At 39.4% G+C, this 15,232-nt stretch overlaps 1 protein-coding gene and 1 long non-coding RNA gene across 3 annotated transcripts in view; one reads left to right on the top strand and one right to left on the bottom strand.

The window, feature by feature from the left end:
- Window positions 1-15,232, top strand: part of ANK3 (ankyrin 3) — a 1,160,209-nt gene that overhangs the window by 1,015,647 nt on the left and 129,330 nt on the right. Inside the window, exon 37 of one of the 2 annotated variants that reach the window (XM_029609755.1) lies at window positions 7,429-15,168. The exons of the other annotated variant lie outside the window; for it this stretch is intronic. Within the exon in view, the coding sequence (XP_029465615.1) occupies window positions 7,429-15,168 (7,740 nt within the window). The remainder of the gene's footprint in view (window positions 1-7,428; window positions 15,169-15,232) is intronic. 2 annotated transcript variants of the gene reach the window in all.
- Window positions 663-9,038, bottom strand: LOC115095697. Its single transcript, XR_003857850.1, has 3 exons — window positions 8,953-9,038; window positions 5,829-5,917; window positions 663-896 (listed from the first exon to the last, which is right to left on the bottom strand). It is a non-coding gene; the product is annotated as an uncharacterized LOC115095697 (long non-coding RNA).

Raw genomic sequence — 15,232 nt, forward strand, 5'->3', positions numbered from 1 at the left:
AGCTTAGGTCAGTGTTGGTTGATCTATCTAAAGTTAGTCCTTTTTATTGCTAAATTGAAATGTGATTTTTGCTGCTATTTCAAATTTGTTATACTTCTTTCTCATTGTGAAGCTACAATTAACCTTTGTTTATATTCTGCTATTCTTTTCTGCCATAAATTTCTTTTTTTTGAATTTCATATTCAAATAAGTGATTAATGAATCCAAGTAGTTATTTGCCTGCTGGTGGGTCCTAATGCTCAGAACAGGAGTAAGTCTGGGTGACTTTTCTTTTGGCTATGCAGCTCACATTATTTTCATATTTATTGATTTTTTTTCGCTCCATTGAAAAGCATTGGGAGCTGGGCTGTGCCACCTTTTTTCATTTTACTCTTTCATATTCTAGTGGAATGGAATAAAAAGAAGTGTCAAGGATAGAGATTGCCCAAGGTCCTATTTCAGAGCCCTTTTGGCTACTTTTTAAAGAGACAGTACCATGAGCACCACAGCAAGTATGGCAGTATTGGTCTGGTAGGACAAACTGGAGTTAGGAAGTAGTCACTTGGCACTGCAATAGATATTATGACTGTCTCTCACAATTAATAGCAATCTGCATAAAAAGAGCAATCTAACTGAGATAGATATGCATTTTAGGCCAGTCAGGCGCTCTAACATTGCACCCTTTTTTTTTTTATGTACATCATCAGGTACACCAAACCTTCCCTGTATCTACCACAATCACAACTTGTCTATTAAGATTAAAGTGATAACTGTTCTGCCCTGTGTTATCTGGCTACTGGCTCCTTCGAGGTGATGGCAGGAGACACTGCTGACATCAGTCAATCCTCTGTCTCCAGATGTGTTGTCTTCTTTCTGGAGGCCATACTTGCCTATAAGTTTGACTATATTCAGGATCTCTGAAAAGAGAAGGAGAAGCAAAAAGGATTTATATGAGACAGCTCAGTTCTCTAATGTAATCAGAGCTATTGATTGCATTGATATAGGTTTGGTTCCTCAAAGGAGCCAGTAAACCCTCTACCAGAACCGTAAACATTACCATAGTTTGAAAATTCAGATGTCTTGTGACCATTGCATAATAGTGATGGATGTAGTGCTAATGTTTCCTAGTTCCTGCCATGATATCAATATATTAAGGCAGAGCTCCCTCTTTGACTAAATGTGTGCTAAGGATCCAAGAAACACAGTCCTATTGGGTGAGTGCTCGATCCACTGTCTTAAGCGGTGCGAATGATGAGTTCATAGTCAAGCCTGGATTTATATATAGGCTTATTAGGCCTATGCCTAGGGCAACAAAAATCTGGGGGTGGAAAATTTCTTCTCCCTTCCCCATGCCATCCTCAAATTCCCTCCTCTCTCAGTGGTTGCCCAAAGTCCACTCTCTGCCCCTCCTCCCTGTGGCTCTCCAGTGCCTGATCCCCATTACTGCAGACCTCTGATGTTCAATCCCTGCTCCACCAACCCTGTGATCATGATGGAAATGGTCACAATGTAAAAAGATGACAGTGAGTGTAAGGACTAAGGCATCTTGTGACTGCTTCTCACAGGGCCTGTGAGCTCAGGGGTCATTAAGCATCTATGGTGGTTTTGTCTCTCTGCTGCTCTGAATATCTCTTTTTCTTGCCAGGCCAAATAAGTATTTGGCTATACAAAAATATGCCAGATAGCAATCAAAATCTGCTCATACGAAAATACATTTTTGTTGAAACACAATATTTGGCTATTTACCAACTGGCGAACTAAATCTGGGCAGGGCTGAATTCACTCTGAAATATGCACATGGCTGCCATGTACACACAAATCATGCAATTCGTTGAGTTTAATTCACTTTTAAAAATAAAATTCTAAGTCTAATATAAATCGTAAGAGTGCTATGGTGATATGAAAGTATACCATCTTCCTGAGAAGAACTGTCGCTCATCAGGTCTGCTCACACACTAGTTAGCTTCTTTGAGGTCCTCAAAAAGATACACTGTTGGAGCAGGGTGATTTGTTTAAAAAAAAAAAAACACTATGAAAAGCCAGGAGCTCCACAGCTGCAGGGGGTATAGGAGTGGAAGGAGGAACTTGCTGCAGCTGTGATCCAGAGGCCTCTGGGTGGAGGTTTTAACCAAGCATAAGAACATAAGAAATTGCCATACTGGGTCAGACCAAGGGTCCATCAAGCCCAGCATCCTGTTTCCAACAGAGGCCAAACCAGGCCACAAGAACTTGGCAATTACCCAAACACTAAGAAGATCCCATGCTACTGATGTAGTTAATAGCAGTGACTATTCCCTAAGTAAACTTGATTAATAGCAGTTAATGGACTTCTCCTCCAAGAACGTATCCAAACCTTTTTTGAATCCAGCTACACCAACTGCACTAACCACATCCTCTGGCAACACATTCCAGAGCTTTATTGTGCATTGAGTGAAAAAGAATTTTCTCCGATTAGACTTAAATGTGCTACTTGCTAACTTCATGGAATGCCCCCTAGTCCTTCTATTATCCGAAAGTGTAAATAACTGCTTCACATCTACTTGTTCAAGACCTCTCAGGATCTTAAAGACCTCTCTCATATCCTCCCTCAGCCGTCTGTTCTCCAAGCTGAACAGCCCTAACCTCTTCAGCCTTTCCTCATAAGGGAGCTGTTCCATCCCCTTTATCATTTTGGTTGCCCTTCTCTGTACCTTTTCCACATTAACTTGCTCCTGCAGGCTTACCAGGCATTGGTTTAACTCTCCCAGGAGCTTATCCTGGGCTTCCAAACATACAGCCAGCTTGGTGGAGCCTATATTGGCCAGAGCTTGATGAGAATTCAGTCATCTCTGGGTTGCCCCGGGAATGAGTGGCCTAAAATCTGGAGAGGCAAAGCCAGGCATCTGACAGTAAAAAAAAAAAAATTTCCAACTATGCCAACCACCTCCCCCTCGGATTGAGCCCCCAGTTGCCGGTAGCCAGCAAGACATGAGAAGTGGGAGTAGCCTCTGATACAAACAAGAAGTGAGAAACCTTGAACAGCTGAAAGCTGGAGCACATTGGGAATATGTAAAGCGATCAAGCAGGAACGCCGAAGGCAGAAACTGGAGACGAAGAAGCCTTCTGGATTCAGGCATTTGCAGATTTCATCACTTCACTTATTGCTTTCTTTTCCAGATCATTAATGACTAAGTTAAACAACAACTGGTCCTAGGACAGATCCCTGGGGCGCGCCACGATTTACCTCTTTCCATTGGGACAAGCAACTTTTTTAATTTCGTTATCAGTCAAAATTTAGTCAGGGAGCAGCAGGAAATATTTAAATCTCAGGTTTTGTCTAGCAAACTCCAGAAGTGGCGGAGTAGCCTAGTAGTTAGAGCATCAGGCTTGAACCAGAGAAGCCAAGGCTGAAATCCTTCTGACATGCTTGTGAGCTTGGGCAAGTCACTTTGGTCTCCATTACCTCGGGTACAAGCTTGGTGCCCCATTTACTAAGCAATGGTATTTTTCCCAGAGTACTGCAGTTTTGTAAGCCCCGCAGGATTTTCCCCAGCAATAAAATATTGTCCTGAAAAACACCATGGCTTTACTCCACCCACAAATTCACATGGTAGGGGCAAAGGAAAACTGCTGGCCAGACCCATTTTGGAAAATGGCCGCCACACAGCCCAGTGCCTAGGGGGATGCTTTGGGCCCCCATTAGACCGTCAGGGCTAATTTGGAAGTCCAGGGGGGTAGGGAAGATGAACTAGGTTGGGGAGTGGGGTGGTAGCCTCCAGAGGAAGGGTTGGGGGGAAGGCCCATGCCCCAGGGGTTTTACAAAAGAAACCTTTTTTTTTTTTTTTTTTTTTACAGTTTTGACTACCTCCTTGGGGGGGTGGGGGTGGGATTAGAGGTCTTTTCCACATTGCGGGAAGTGGTAGTTGGGGCAGATCGCCCCCTTTAAGCCATGACTCTTGGAGCACTGGGAGGTGTATTGGCGTCCCAGTGCTCCCAGGGAAAGTTAGCTACAACTTTCTGCACAAGAGCCTTGAGAGCATAGCAAATTTGTGCGTATATTTATATAAAACAGGATACTTTTAATGGTTTGGTTTGTTTTTTTTTTTGCTGTTTTCCTGTCAAGAAGCTGCCTTTCATTAATAAAGGGAACATTTTTCAAACTGTCCTCACTGGGCAAAGTCCACAGATATTTTTAAGCCTATGCACTTGGTTCCAATTTTCAAAGTGAAAGTACGCATGGAGTTTTGCAGTGAAACTTGCACAGAGACAAAGTATCCGTAGACATTTGCAGCAGTTGTATCTAGGCACAGAATTTTGCAGGAAGTGTGTGCGAGCAAATATTTGAAAATGCAATCTGTGTGTGCGTGCGCTCCCTTCCCAACCTAACCGTGCCCCTGGCATCACCTCCTCTGTATGGCTAAAAGAACCCACATGTAGTGCCATCACGCACGTCCTTTCAGTGGCACTGAGGAAAGGGATTTTTCAGATGTCTGCTTGTTATATTCAATTTCTGGACTCAATTTCTTGTTTGCAAAATTCAAACTAAAAGAAATTGAAGAAAAATAAAAGGTTTATATGTGGGTAAAAGCAGGTTTCTCCATGTAAAACAGTATTTTGAAAATTGTTTCTCCTCCTCTACCACAATTCCTACTTTTGTGGCTAAAAGTCAGTGGACTTGATGACAGCCACAGCGAAAAGGGGCAGAGCTGGTGGCAGGGGAAGGCTAAAAGTTGCCTGCATTACCTTCAGCCCCAGATTTTCGAGGAGTAACTTTGCAAAGATTTTTCCTTTGAAAATGAGCTTGCAAATCCGTGGGCACATAGTACATATACAATTGCAAGCTGTCTGGGACTTAACAATTACTGCCATAACATATGGCAACTTACTGGTACAAAGATTTATTATTTATAATCTCCCATAACCTGAAATACCATTATAGAGTATTTTAAAAAAACAAAATCAGTTCATTTCTGGAGCATGTAGGCAGGGCCCCCAGTTTATTGTGATTCTGCAGCCGCAGTACTAGCTGCAGAATCTGTGCCCTGCCACAGAATCGCGGAAATAGCCCAACCGACCACCTCCTCTACAATCAGCTGTTTCTCCTCTCTGCCAGCACCTGTAGAAATCCACTGCTTTTCTCTTCTGTCAGCACTTGTATAGATCTGCTGCTTCTATCCTTTACTGGCACCTGCCAGAGTTGCCACCTCTCCTCTCTAGAGGGCTGCCCACTTCTCTGTGCTAGGTCACATAGCCCTATCATCTTCCCTCATTTTGAATCTGGCTTGGCTGCACCATTGTCTGCTTTTTAAAGGCAATTTTGTCTTTATTTCCTTGGGGAATTGAGGCCTTTACCATCATATAGCCTCAGAAATGCTCCAGTCGTGGCCAAGAGAATGGGAAGGTAGTATACATTTATTTATTTATTTATTTATTTATTGGTTTTATATACTGACATTAGTGGGGGACATCATGCCGGTTTACATAATAACTGAGAGCAGGTGGAAATTACAATAAACAGGAAGGGGGACGGGGAGAGAGCAGGCAAAGGAGGCCGAGAGGGCCGAAAAAGTGCCAAACGATGTATATATAGTATATAATACATGATAAACATGTGTAACAAAATGAAACAGAGTTAAACAAGGTAAACAAATATTTAAACTATGTGTTTAAATATATAATGTATGTGTCCTAAAGGTCCTCGAGTGCTTACCCTTAGGTTCGGTACTATGCTGTATCTATATCTAGATATATAGGTACCTTTATAATAATAGCACTGAATCAGTTAAAGAATTGTCATTCCTTCTTGCTAAAACTAAAAAAAAAAATAAAAATAGTAATCCAAGCCAGCAGGGTTCAGGCCAGCTTCATACCTTCTGTACATTCGTTCTGCAGATGGTCCTTGTGCTTTGCAGAGGGAAATGTCTGTACAATTTTTCCACTCTTCCCTCACCCCTACCAACTGAAGCAAAACAAAACAGTTTATGAAAATTAAAACTATTTGGGTGCATGTATTATATGATAAAGATTACACATAACATAATAATCTTGTTTATCCAATCCAAATGTTGCATTTCCCTTTGTTGATTTAAATCTTGATTTGATAGATGAGCGTTAAGATTGCTATTTTCAATTACTGTCTGAAATTGTGCGGGTAACCTAGGTATTCCCCATCAGTTCCACTACTGGAAACTGGTTCAAAATGATCAGGATAAAAGTAATAATCCTCAATGATCTGGGGCTTTATTCTTTAATCTTTTCTCCAGATTGCCTCATTTGAACTTTGCTGCTACTTTGAATTTTTTCTGGAAATATCGTGTTGTTATCCAAACTAAGGTGGTACCTTCATTTAGCTGATTGGAAAACCATGCTACAGACAGTGTCACAGCAAGGGTTCAGGCAGAGAAATTACTTCAGCATATTAGTTAGTGAAAATTAAAGTATTATATTTTTTGAAGCAAAAAAATAATCAGCATTAAATTTAATAGAAATAAAATACTCTTCTTTTAAATTGCCTTGTGAGAAAAAAAATGATTGAATAAATTGGTGTTTTGCATAACACAGCATATAAAATGTAACATCCCATATGCTTGTTTTGACACAACATGTTTTGCATGAATAGGTCTCTGCTTGCTCACATTTACCGAAAGTCATATTTTACATTTTTTATGTTCTGACAAATGCTCTTTAAACTCATCTCATCTAACATTTTGCTTTTGGTTTGATCAACAAGAATATTGCATGAAAAAAGTGACATTTTATGTTTAAAAATGTTTAAGAAAATTCTTGGTTCTTATTGGCTTTGTGAATGCGCAGCGTACTTGGGTTGTGCATGGGAGATAGCGTGGAACTTATGCCAGTTGCTTCACAGTTTTCCATTAAGTGCCTGACAACTACTAGTAGTTTGGATTCTGCATGAAATAGTTTTGAATGGTTTCTTTAAAAAAAAAATAGTAATTTAATATTTGTCCATGCAGCTTATCATGTTGTCTATTGATACAGTATATAGTAAACTGGAGAACAAACAAGATAAATTATTAAAACAGTAAATTTTTATAATTATAGTAGCATAAAAGACGTATTTCTGCAGGCAGAATGGAGTAGCCAGTAATATACCAAAACCACCACATCAGAAAGTCAATAGGAAGTAAGAATAGATCTTTTATTTTTGTTTTTTTCTTAAAAACATTGTGGCGTCTTTGTCTGTTTTCTCTGTTTTCCATTGTTGAGGAACTTAACTGCTGTGTGTGTTTGTCATTTCATGTTTTATTTTTGCCCCATTCATGACCGAGTGAATCATCATTTATTTTTCCTTCATCATTCTCTTCATCCATTTCATTTGAATTATTACAAAAAATTGTACTTGCATTTATAATATTGCAAACTTTACTGACCAATTTTTTCCTCTGGTCTCTCTATTTTTTCAATCATTTTTGTTGATTTTTACATTTAATTTTGCTTTAAATATCAAAGAACCCATTGAGCGGAGTGCGGGAGCAACACGATCCTTACCTGCTGCATATTCATACAAGCCAGTCTTTCCAACAAGACCATACCAGTCATGGACAACTGCTCCAATTACAGTGCCTGGACACAGCAAATCGGGCTTTACTTCCTTATCAAGTTCATCTTCTAATACTCCAACAGCATCCCCATTAAAATCTATTTGGTCTGCTTCGTCTGCTTCACCAATCAAATCCACACTAGGAGCTTCTACAACATCGTCAGTTAAATCAGTCAGTGATGTAATATCTCCAATTAGATCATTTCGGACAATTTCTTCACCAATAAAAACTGTTGTGTCACAATCTACATATACTATCCAAGGTTCCTCTGGTTCACCAATCAGAGCTCCCACAATAACTGAAGCTGCCACTTTAAAGGGACTCGGATCTGCTTCAACATTTCCTTCTAGAACATCTCCCGTGACTACTGCGGGATCTTTGTTGGAAAGGTCATCTATTACCATGACACCTCCAGCATCTCCAAAATCAAATATCAATATGTATTCTTCAAGCTTGCCATTTAAATCTATCATCACATCAGCAGGACCACATTTGTCTTCACCATTAAAGTCAGTTGCATCTCCTGCTAAGTCCACAGTTGATGCTGTGACATCGTCAAAAGTCCTAATGACATCTTCTCTGTCTTCTGTGAAAACAGGGACTGGACAACCAGAAGTAACCTTGGTTAATGGGTCTGCTTCACCTCTGAAATATCCTTTGTCTGCAAATTTATTGTCAGGCTCGACAACCAGTTTGCAAAGCAAAATCTCTGCTGCTACAAAATCTGAAAGCTGTACTGTTCGTGCAGTCACTGATGCAGCTGAGAAAGTTTGTCCTACTACTGTTAGTACCACAGTGCCATATTCCCCATTCAGGTCATTTGCGTCCTCAGCACCTTCAGCTTTTCAGTCAATAAGAACTCCTACTACAGGCACACTTTACACATCCCTTAGGTCGTCAGTATCTGCAACTACCTCATCAGTAACATCATCAACAATAACAGTACCAGTATACTCTGTAGTCAATGTTTTGTCAGAACCAGCATTAAAGAAACTCCCAGAATCTACTTCACTTACAAAATCAGCAGCTGCATTGTTGTCACCTATTAAAACATTGACTACAGAGACACGCATTCAGCCACCTTTTAGCCGAACTTCATCTCCAATAAAATCTTCCTTGTTTCTTGCACCCTCTGCTCTTAAGTTATCCACACCATCTTCCTTATCTTCCAGTCAGGAGATATTGAAAGATGTTGCAGACATGAAAGAAGACTTAATAAGGATGACTGCAATATTACAGACTGATACAACAGAGGACAAGCCATTTCAGTCCCAACCAACAAAGGAAGTTAGAATTGATGATGAGGAGCCTTTTAAAATTGTTGAGAAGGTGAAAGAGGACTTAGTAAAAGTTAGTGAGATATTAAAGAAAGATGTATTTTTAGCAAATAAAGAAATGGCAAACACATCAACAAGTGATAAAGGGCACTCACCTGAAGATGAATGGGTAGAATTCAGCAGTGAAGAAATTGAGGAAGCAAGACAGTATGCTAATACATGTCACCCTATATCTGCACCAGATAAAGTGCAAATAAAAGCTAGAACTATGTCAGAAAAGGATTATAACTTAGCAAAAGTCATTGATTATTTGACAAATGACATTGGTAGTAATTCATTTTCCACCCTGAAGTACAAGTATGAGGATGGAAAGAAAGAAGGTGAAGAGAGGCAAAAAAGGATTTTGAAACCAGCAATTGCTTTACAAGAAAATAAACTGAAAATGCCTCCAGCCTCTATGAGGTCATCTGCTTCTGAAAAGGAATTATGTAAAATTGCAGATTCTATCTTAGGGACAGATATTATTTTAGAATCTCCTGATGATTTTTCTCAGCATGACCAAGATAAGAGTCCTTTGTCTGACAGTGGTTTTGAAACAAGAAGTGAAAAGACCCCTTCAGCCCCACAAAGTGCAGAAAGCACAGGCCCTAAACCACTCTTTCATGATGTACCCATTCCTCCTGTGATTACAGAAACAAGAACAGAAGTAGTTCGTGTGATACGCAGCTATGAACATTCATCAGAAGAAATTCCAGAATCGCAGACTGAGGAACCTGTGTTATTGAGGCCTACACCTGCAGTTAATGAGTTGGAGCAAAAGCCTACTGGCTCTATTAAGGAAAAAGTTAGAACATTCCAAATGAAAGCCAGTAGTGAAGATGACGACCACAAATGTGCTTTGGGAAAAGGTGTACGTGTCAAAGAAGAAACACACATTACCACTACCACTAGAATGGTTTATCATAAACCTCCACCTAGTGAAAATACATCAGAACGAATTGAAGAAACAATGTCTGTTCATGACATAATGAAAGCTTTTCAATCAGGACGCGATCCTTCAAAAGAGTTGGCAGGTCTGTTTGAGCACAAATCTTCAGTAGCCTCAGATGTTCCAAAGTGTGTTGAAGTTTCTCCACAACATGCAGAGAGAGACACCAAATTGAAACCCAAATTGGAGCGTATTATAGAGGTCCATATAGAAAAAGGTAACCAAGTTGAGCCTACTGAAGTCATTATTAAAGAAACCAAAAAGCATCCAGAAAAGGAAATGTATGTTTATCAGAGAGACTTAAATCAGGGAGATACTAACATTAAAGATGTTCTGCCAATGAAACATGACACTTTTCTTTGTTCAGAAGAACAAGGTCAGCCAGAAGAAGAAGAACTCACAGCTGAAGAATCACTGCCCTCTTACCTAGAATCTTCAAGAGTAAACACACCAGTGTCTCAGGAAGAAGATAGCCGTCCTAGTTCAGCTCAACTTATATCTGATGACTCTTATAAAACATTGAAGCTCTTAAGTCAACACTCAATAGAGTATCATGACGATGAGCTCTCAGAACTAAGAGGGGAGTCCTATAGGTTTGCTGAAAAAATGCTTCTTTCTGAAAAATTAGATGTGTCTCATTCTGATACAGAGGAATCAGTTACTGACCATACTCTCCCCCTTAGTTCAGAGTTGCAGGGCTCTGATAAACCATTCAGAGAAAAAGTAATTACTGGCCCCAAAAGAGAAATTCTCTCCAAAATCTATAAAGATGTTTCTGAAAATGGTATAGGTAAACTACCTAAAGATGAGCATTATGATAAAGTAACAGTTTTACACTATACTGGAGATGTTAGTATTCCAAAACATGCAATGTGGATGCGCTTTACTGAGGACAGATTAGACAGAGGTAGAGAAAAGTTAATATATGAAGACAGGGTGGACAGGACTGTTAAAGAGGCAGAAGAAAAGTTGACTGAAGTATCACAATTTTTTCGTGACAAAACAGAAAAGCTGAATGATGAACTACAATCGCCAGAGAAAAAGCCTCATCATAAAAATGGCAAAGAAATGCGTTCAGGTCATAATTCTGCAAGCAGTAGTCCTGAAAAGATATTGTTAACATCAAGTGATGACTGGACTAAAACACGACAGTTTGACCAAGATGGGAAAAGTTTTCATATAGCAGATGAAAGGAAAGCTTCTAGTTTACCTAGCAGCCCAGAAAGGAGAATACTTGCACAACAGACTGAAGACTATAAAAATATTATAGAACACAAAGGAAATGGCCAACAGAGTAAAGCACCTGAAGGTTCACAATATGGATTTCAGCTAAAACAGTCAAAACTGAATTCAATTAGATTAAAATTTGAGCAAAGTATAAGTCCCAAAGGTAAAGATATTCCTCAAGAAGATAAGAAGCAAGCAAGTCCCTCTAAAATCCCCGTTAAGAAATTGCAGGAAAGCAAACTACCTGTTTTGCAGTTTTACACAAAAGAAAAGCAACAACCCAGTGTAAATGCACTTTCACCAAAAGAAATTGCTTCAGTGAAAAATAAAGATGATATTGCTTTATGTAAAGAAACTGCTGCAGAAACCAGGTGTGCTTCAGATATATGGAATCGCAGAACTGAAAAATCAAGCAAAACTGCACAAGATATATTCTCTGAGCAGCAACAGCAGGCCAGAGACTTGGTGTATAGTGTCTGTTCAGAATCTGGGACAGAAAGAGCCTGGGACAAAAAAATGTATAGGACATGGGAAAATTCTGCAGCTTCTAATCAAAAACCATATAAAGAAAAACGTACCCATGTTCTCGTTCAAGATGCTGTTAAAGAAACTAATGGCTCTCATCCTGACAATAATGAAGTAAAAAAGAGGAACATTTTTCCTGTGACACAGAAAGAGCCTACATTGTCAACAAATGGGGCCCAGTCAAAGGAAAGTAAGGAAGTTTATGTTCAGTCTCCATCAAAGAAGGTTTTGTACACAGAACTGGCTGGGAAAGAAGTGAAACACACCAATGAAGTGTTGGATATGACTACAAAGAAAAAGGAAGGCTTGAATGTTTCGCACATCCCGATCAGAGTTACTGAAGAAAGAAGGACAATGCACGTCTCTGCTGGCCATTTTGATATATCAAAAGAATCGAAACTTGAACTATTGTCACCCAAAGATTCTGCATTCAGTTTAAATAAACAGAAAGTCAATCAACAGCAGTCCACCTCTGTGGAAGATGGACAAAATAAACAATTGGAAAACAATAAAATGACCAAACACCAAGGTTATATGGGGTTAAGTCCTTGTTATGATGAGACAGAAACATCCCCTACTAAATCTCCTGACTCCCTAGAGTTTAGTCCAGTAAAAGAATCCCCCTCAAGTGAGTTATTTGATCCTACACCTGTTGATTATTTAGAAAAAGTTGCTCTGTTAGCAAAGACAGAGAAGGATAAGGAGATAAAAACCTTACCAGTTTATATCAGTATTGTGCAAGTAGGAAAGCAGCATGAGAGAGAGGTGCAACAGGGAAATGTTAAAAGAGTTCTAAGTCAGGAAATTAGGACAGTGCAAGAAACAAGAGGAACAGTTTATACAGTTAAACCACAAAAACAACCTCCATCTCCCCAAGGTAGTCCAGAAGATGACACACTAGAGCAAGTTTCATTTATAGACAGTTCTGGTAAAAGCCCTTTAACACCAGAAACACCTAGTTCAGAAGAAGTGAGCTATGAGTTTACATCCAAAACACCTGACTCACTAATAGCTTACATACCAGGCAAACCAAGTCCCATACCTGAAGTGTCTGAGGAATCAGAGGATGAGGAACAGATTAAGTCACCTTCTGTAAAACATACAAGTGCAGAAGCCACAAAAACAGATAGCAAATTGCATAACAATGTTAACAAAGACTCTAATAAAAGAATAAAAGATAATAGAGTTGCCTATATTGAATTTCCTCCTCCACCACCATTGGATGTAGAGCAAGCTATCTCAACCAAGCAATACCACTCTTCTACTGATAGAGAGATGGAAATGATAGAAGTAAATCTTCAGGATGAGCAAGACAAGTATCTTTCAGCTGAACCAGTCATACGAGTACAACCACCATCTCCCATCCCTTCCGGAGCAGATATCAGTGATTCCAGTGACGATGAATCAATCTTTCAACCTGTTCCTTTAAAAAAGTATACATTTAAGCTGAAAGAAGATGAAGGTGATCAGAAGAAAGCTTCAAAATCTAAAACTTCAGGGAAGAATGGTAACCAAAAAGAAATGGGAGATCTAGATTCTGGAAAGGCTAATGAATTTGATATTGGATTTGATTCACCACAGAATGAGACAGTACAAAATGGGAACAATGACCAGTCTGTTACTGAGTGTTCTATAGCAACCACTGCAGAATTTTCACATGATACAGATGCAACAGAAATTGATTCTCTAGATGGTTATGATTTGCAAGATGAAGATGATGGTTTAACCGAGAATGATTCTAAGCTTCCAAGTCCAGCAGTAGAAACTAAAAAAGATTTGTGGACTACAGAAGGTATTTTAAAGCCCAGTGATCGAAGTTTTAGTCAAAGTAAACTTGAAGTTATTGAAGAGGAAGGAAAGGTAGGAATTGAAGAATACAAGCCATGTAAAAAAGTCTTAGATTCTGACAAGAAAACCGATCAAGCTGATAAGAAGTCGGGTGCACAATTTTTCACTTTGGAAGGAAGACACCCAGATAGAACTGTATTTCCTGATACATACTTCAGTTACAAAGTAGATGATGAATTTGCAACCCCTTTTAAAACAGTAGCTACCAAAAGTCTAGACTTTGACCCTTGGTCTAGTAAACCAGGGGAGGATGAAGTGTTTGAGGCAAAATCAAAAGATGATGAACCTAAGCCCTTTGGCTTGCTTGTAGAAGACAGATCCCAAGCAACAACACCAGATACAACTCCAGCCAGAACCCCAACAGATGAAAGCACTCCAACTAGTGAGCCCAATCCCTTCCCATTTCATGAAGGGAAGATGTTTGAGATGACTCGCAGTGGTGCAATTGACATGAGCAAGAGGGATTTTGTTGAAGAAAGACTCCAATTTTTCCAGATTGGTGAGCATACTTCTGAAGGGAAGTCAGGGGACACTGGGGAAAGGGATCAAAATACAGTCACTACCATCACACAACCACAGTCAGGGGACAGCACTGTAGAAACAAAATTAGAAAGACAAATAGAGGCAATACCAATTGAACATAAACCTACCTTCCAGGCAAGTGGAGAATGTCTGGAAGCAACATGTAGTAGTAATTCACTGGAGAAATCATCAGCAACTATTAACACTTCTAAAGTTGATCCAAAATTACGCACACCTATAAAAATGGGAATTTCTGCTTCCACCATGACTATGAAGAAGGATGGCCTTGGTGAAGTGCCAGATAAGCTAGAAACTGTGATAGCAGGGTGTCCAAGTTTAGAAAATGAAAATGTAGTGGGGTTTGGAAGTTCAGCAAATATCCAGAAAATTGTTAGAAAGACAGAAACAGATAATTTTAATAATAACAACAATTTGGATTGTTCAGTTTTTAATGTAAGTAACACCAGTAGTGAAGTGCCTAGATCATATTCTGAAAACAAGCATCCCATACAAAAAACAAGTCAAGTCAAATGCAGTTCAGACAAATGTATAGGGACCCCTCAAGGATGCTGTGCAAGAGATAGGCAAAAACAGCATGGCGATCAGCAAAAGTCAACAGATCATGTAAGGATTAAATCAAAGTCAAAACTACCAGTAAAATCCTCCTCAATGAAAGGGATTCTTCCTCAGAATAGTATTGCAAATAATGCAATGAGTAAAATGAAACCGATTAGTAAAAACAATAGAACAAATAAAATTGATCCTTCTCCCAGTCTAGACGTAAAGTCTAAGATTCCGGTGAAAAACATTAATAGAGGTAACCTGGCCATACCTAGAAAAACAACAGTACCAAGGCAGCAAGGGCATTTAGAGAAAGGAGAATCAGAGAAAGGAAAGGTGAAACAGGTCCCTTCCAAATTACCAGTAAAGGTAAGATCTTCCTCTGTTACCACTGCAACAGTTAAAGTAAGGAAAAATCAGTTTAGTGAGGTGTGTAAACATTCTATTGAATATTTTAAGGGAATTAGTGGTGAGACATTAAAACTTGTGGATCGTCTGTCTGATGAAGAGAAAAAGATGCAGTCAGAGATGTCCGATGATGAAGACAGTACGTCAAGGAACACGTCATTATCTGAAGCCACTCAAGTTTTCCAGCTTTCCGTTACAACGAGGTCTGCTAGAGATATGAGAACAGAGGCAGCATCTTTAAAATCAAAGATTGAAAAGGCCGACAGTGAGAGAAGGAGCAGTAGGAGGACTGGTGAGAATGAAGGCAGTCAGGTTTCTGGAGCTCTCAAGGCTCATGTTGTGGAGATCAAGCCTAG

This window comes from Rhinatrema bivittatum, chromosome 7 (genome assembly GCF_901001135.1).
Source record: "Rhinatrema bivittatum chromosome 7, aRhiBiv1.1, whole genome shotgun sequence".
Lineage (NCBI taxonomy): Eukaryota > Metazoa > Chordata > Amphibia > Gymnophiona > Rhinatrematidae > Rhinatrema > Rhinatrema bivittatum.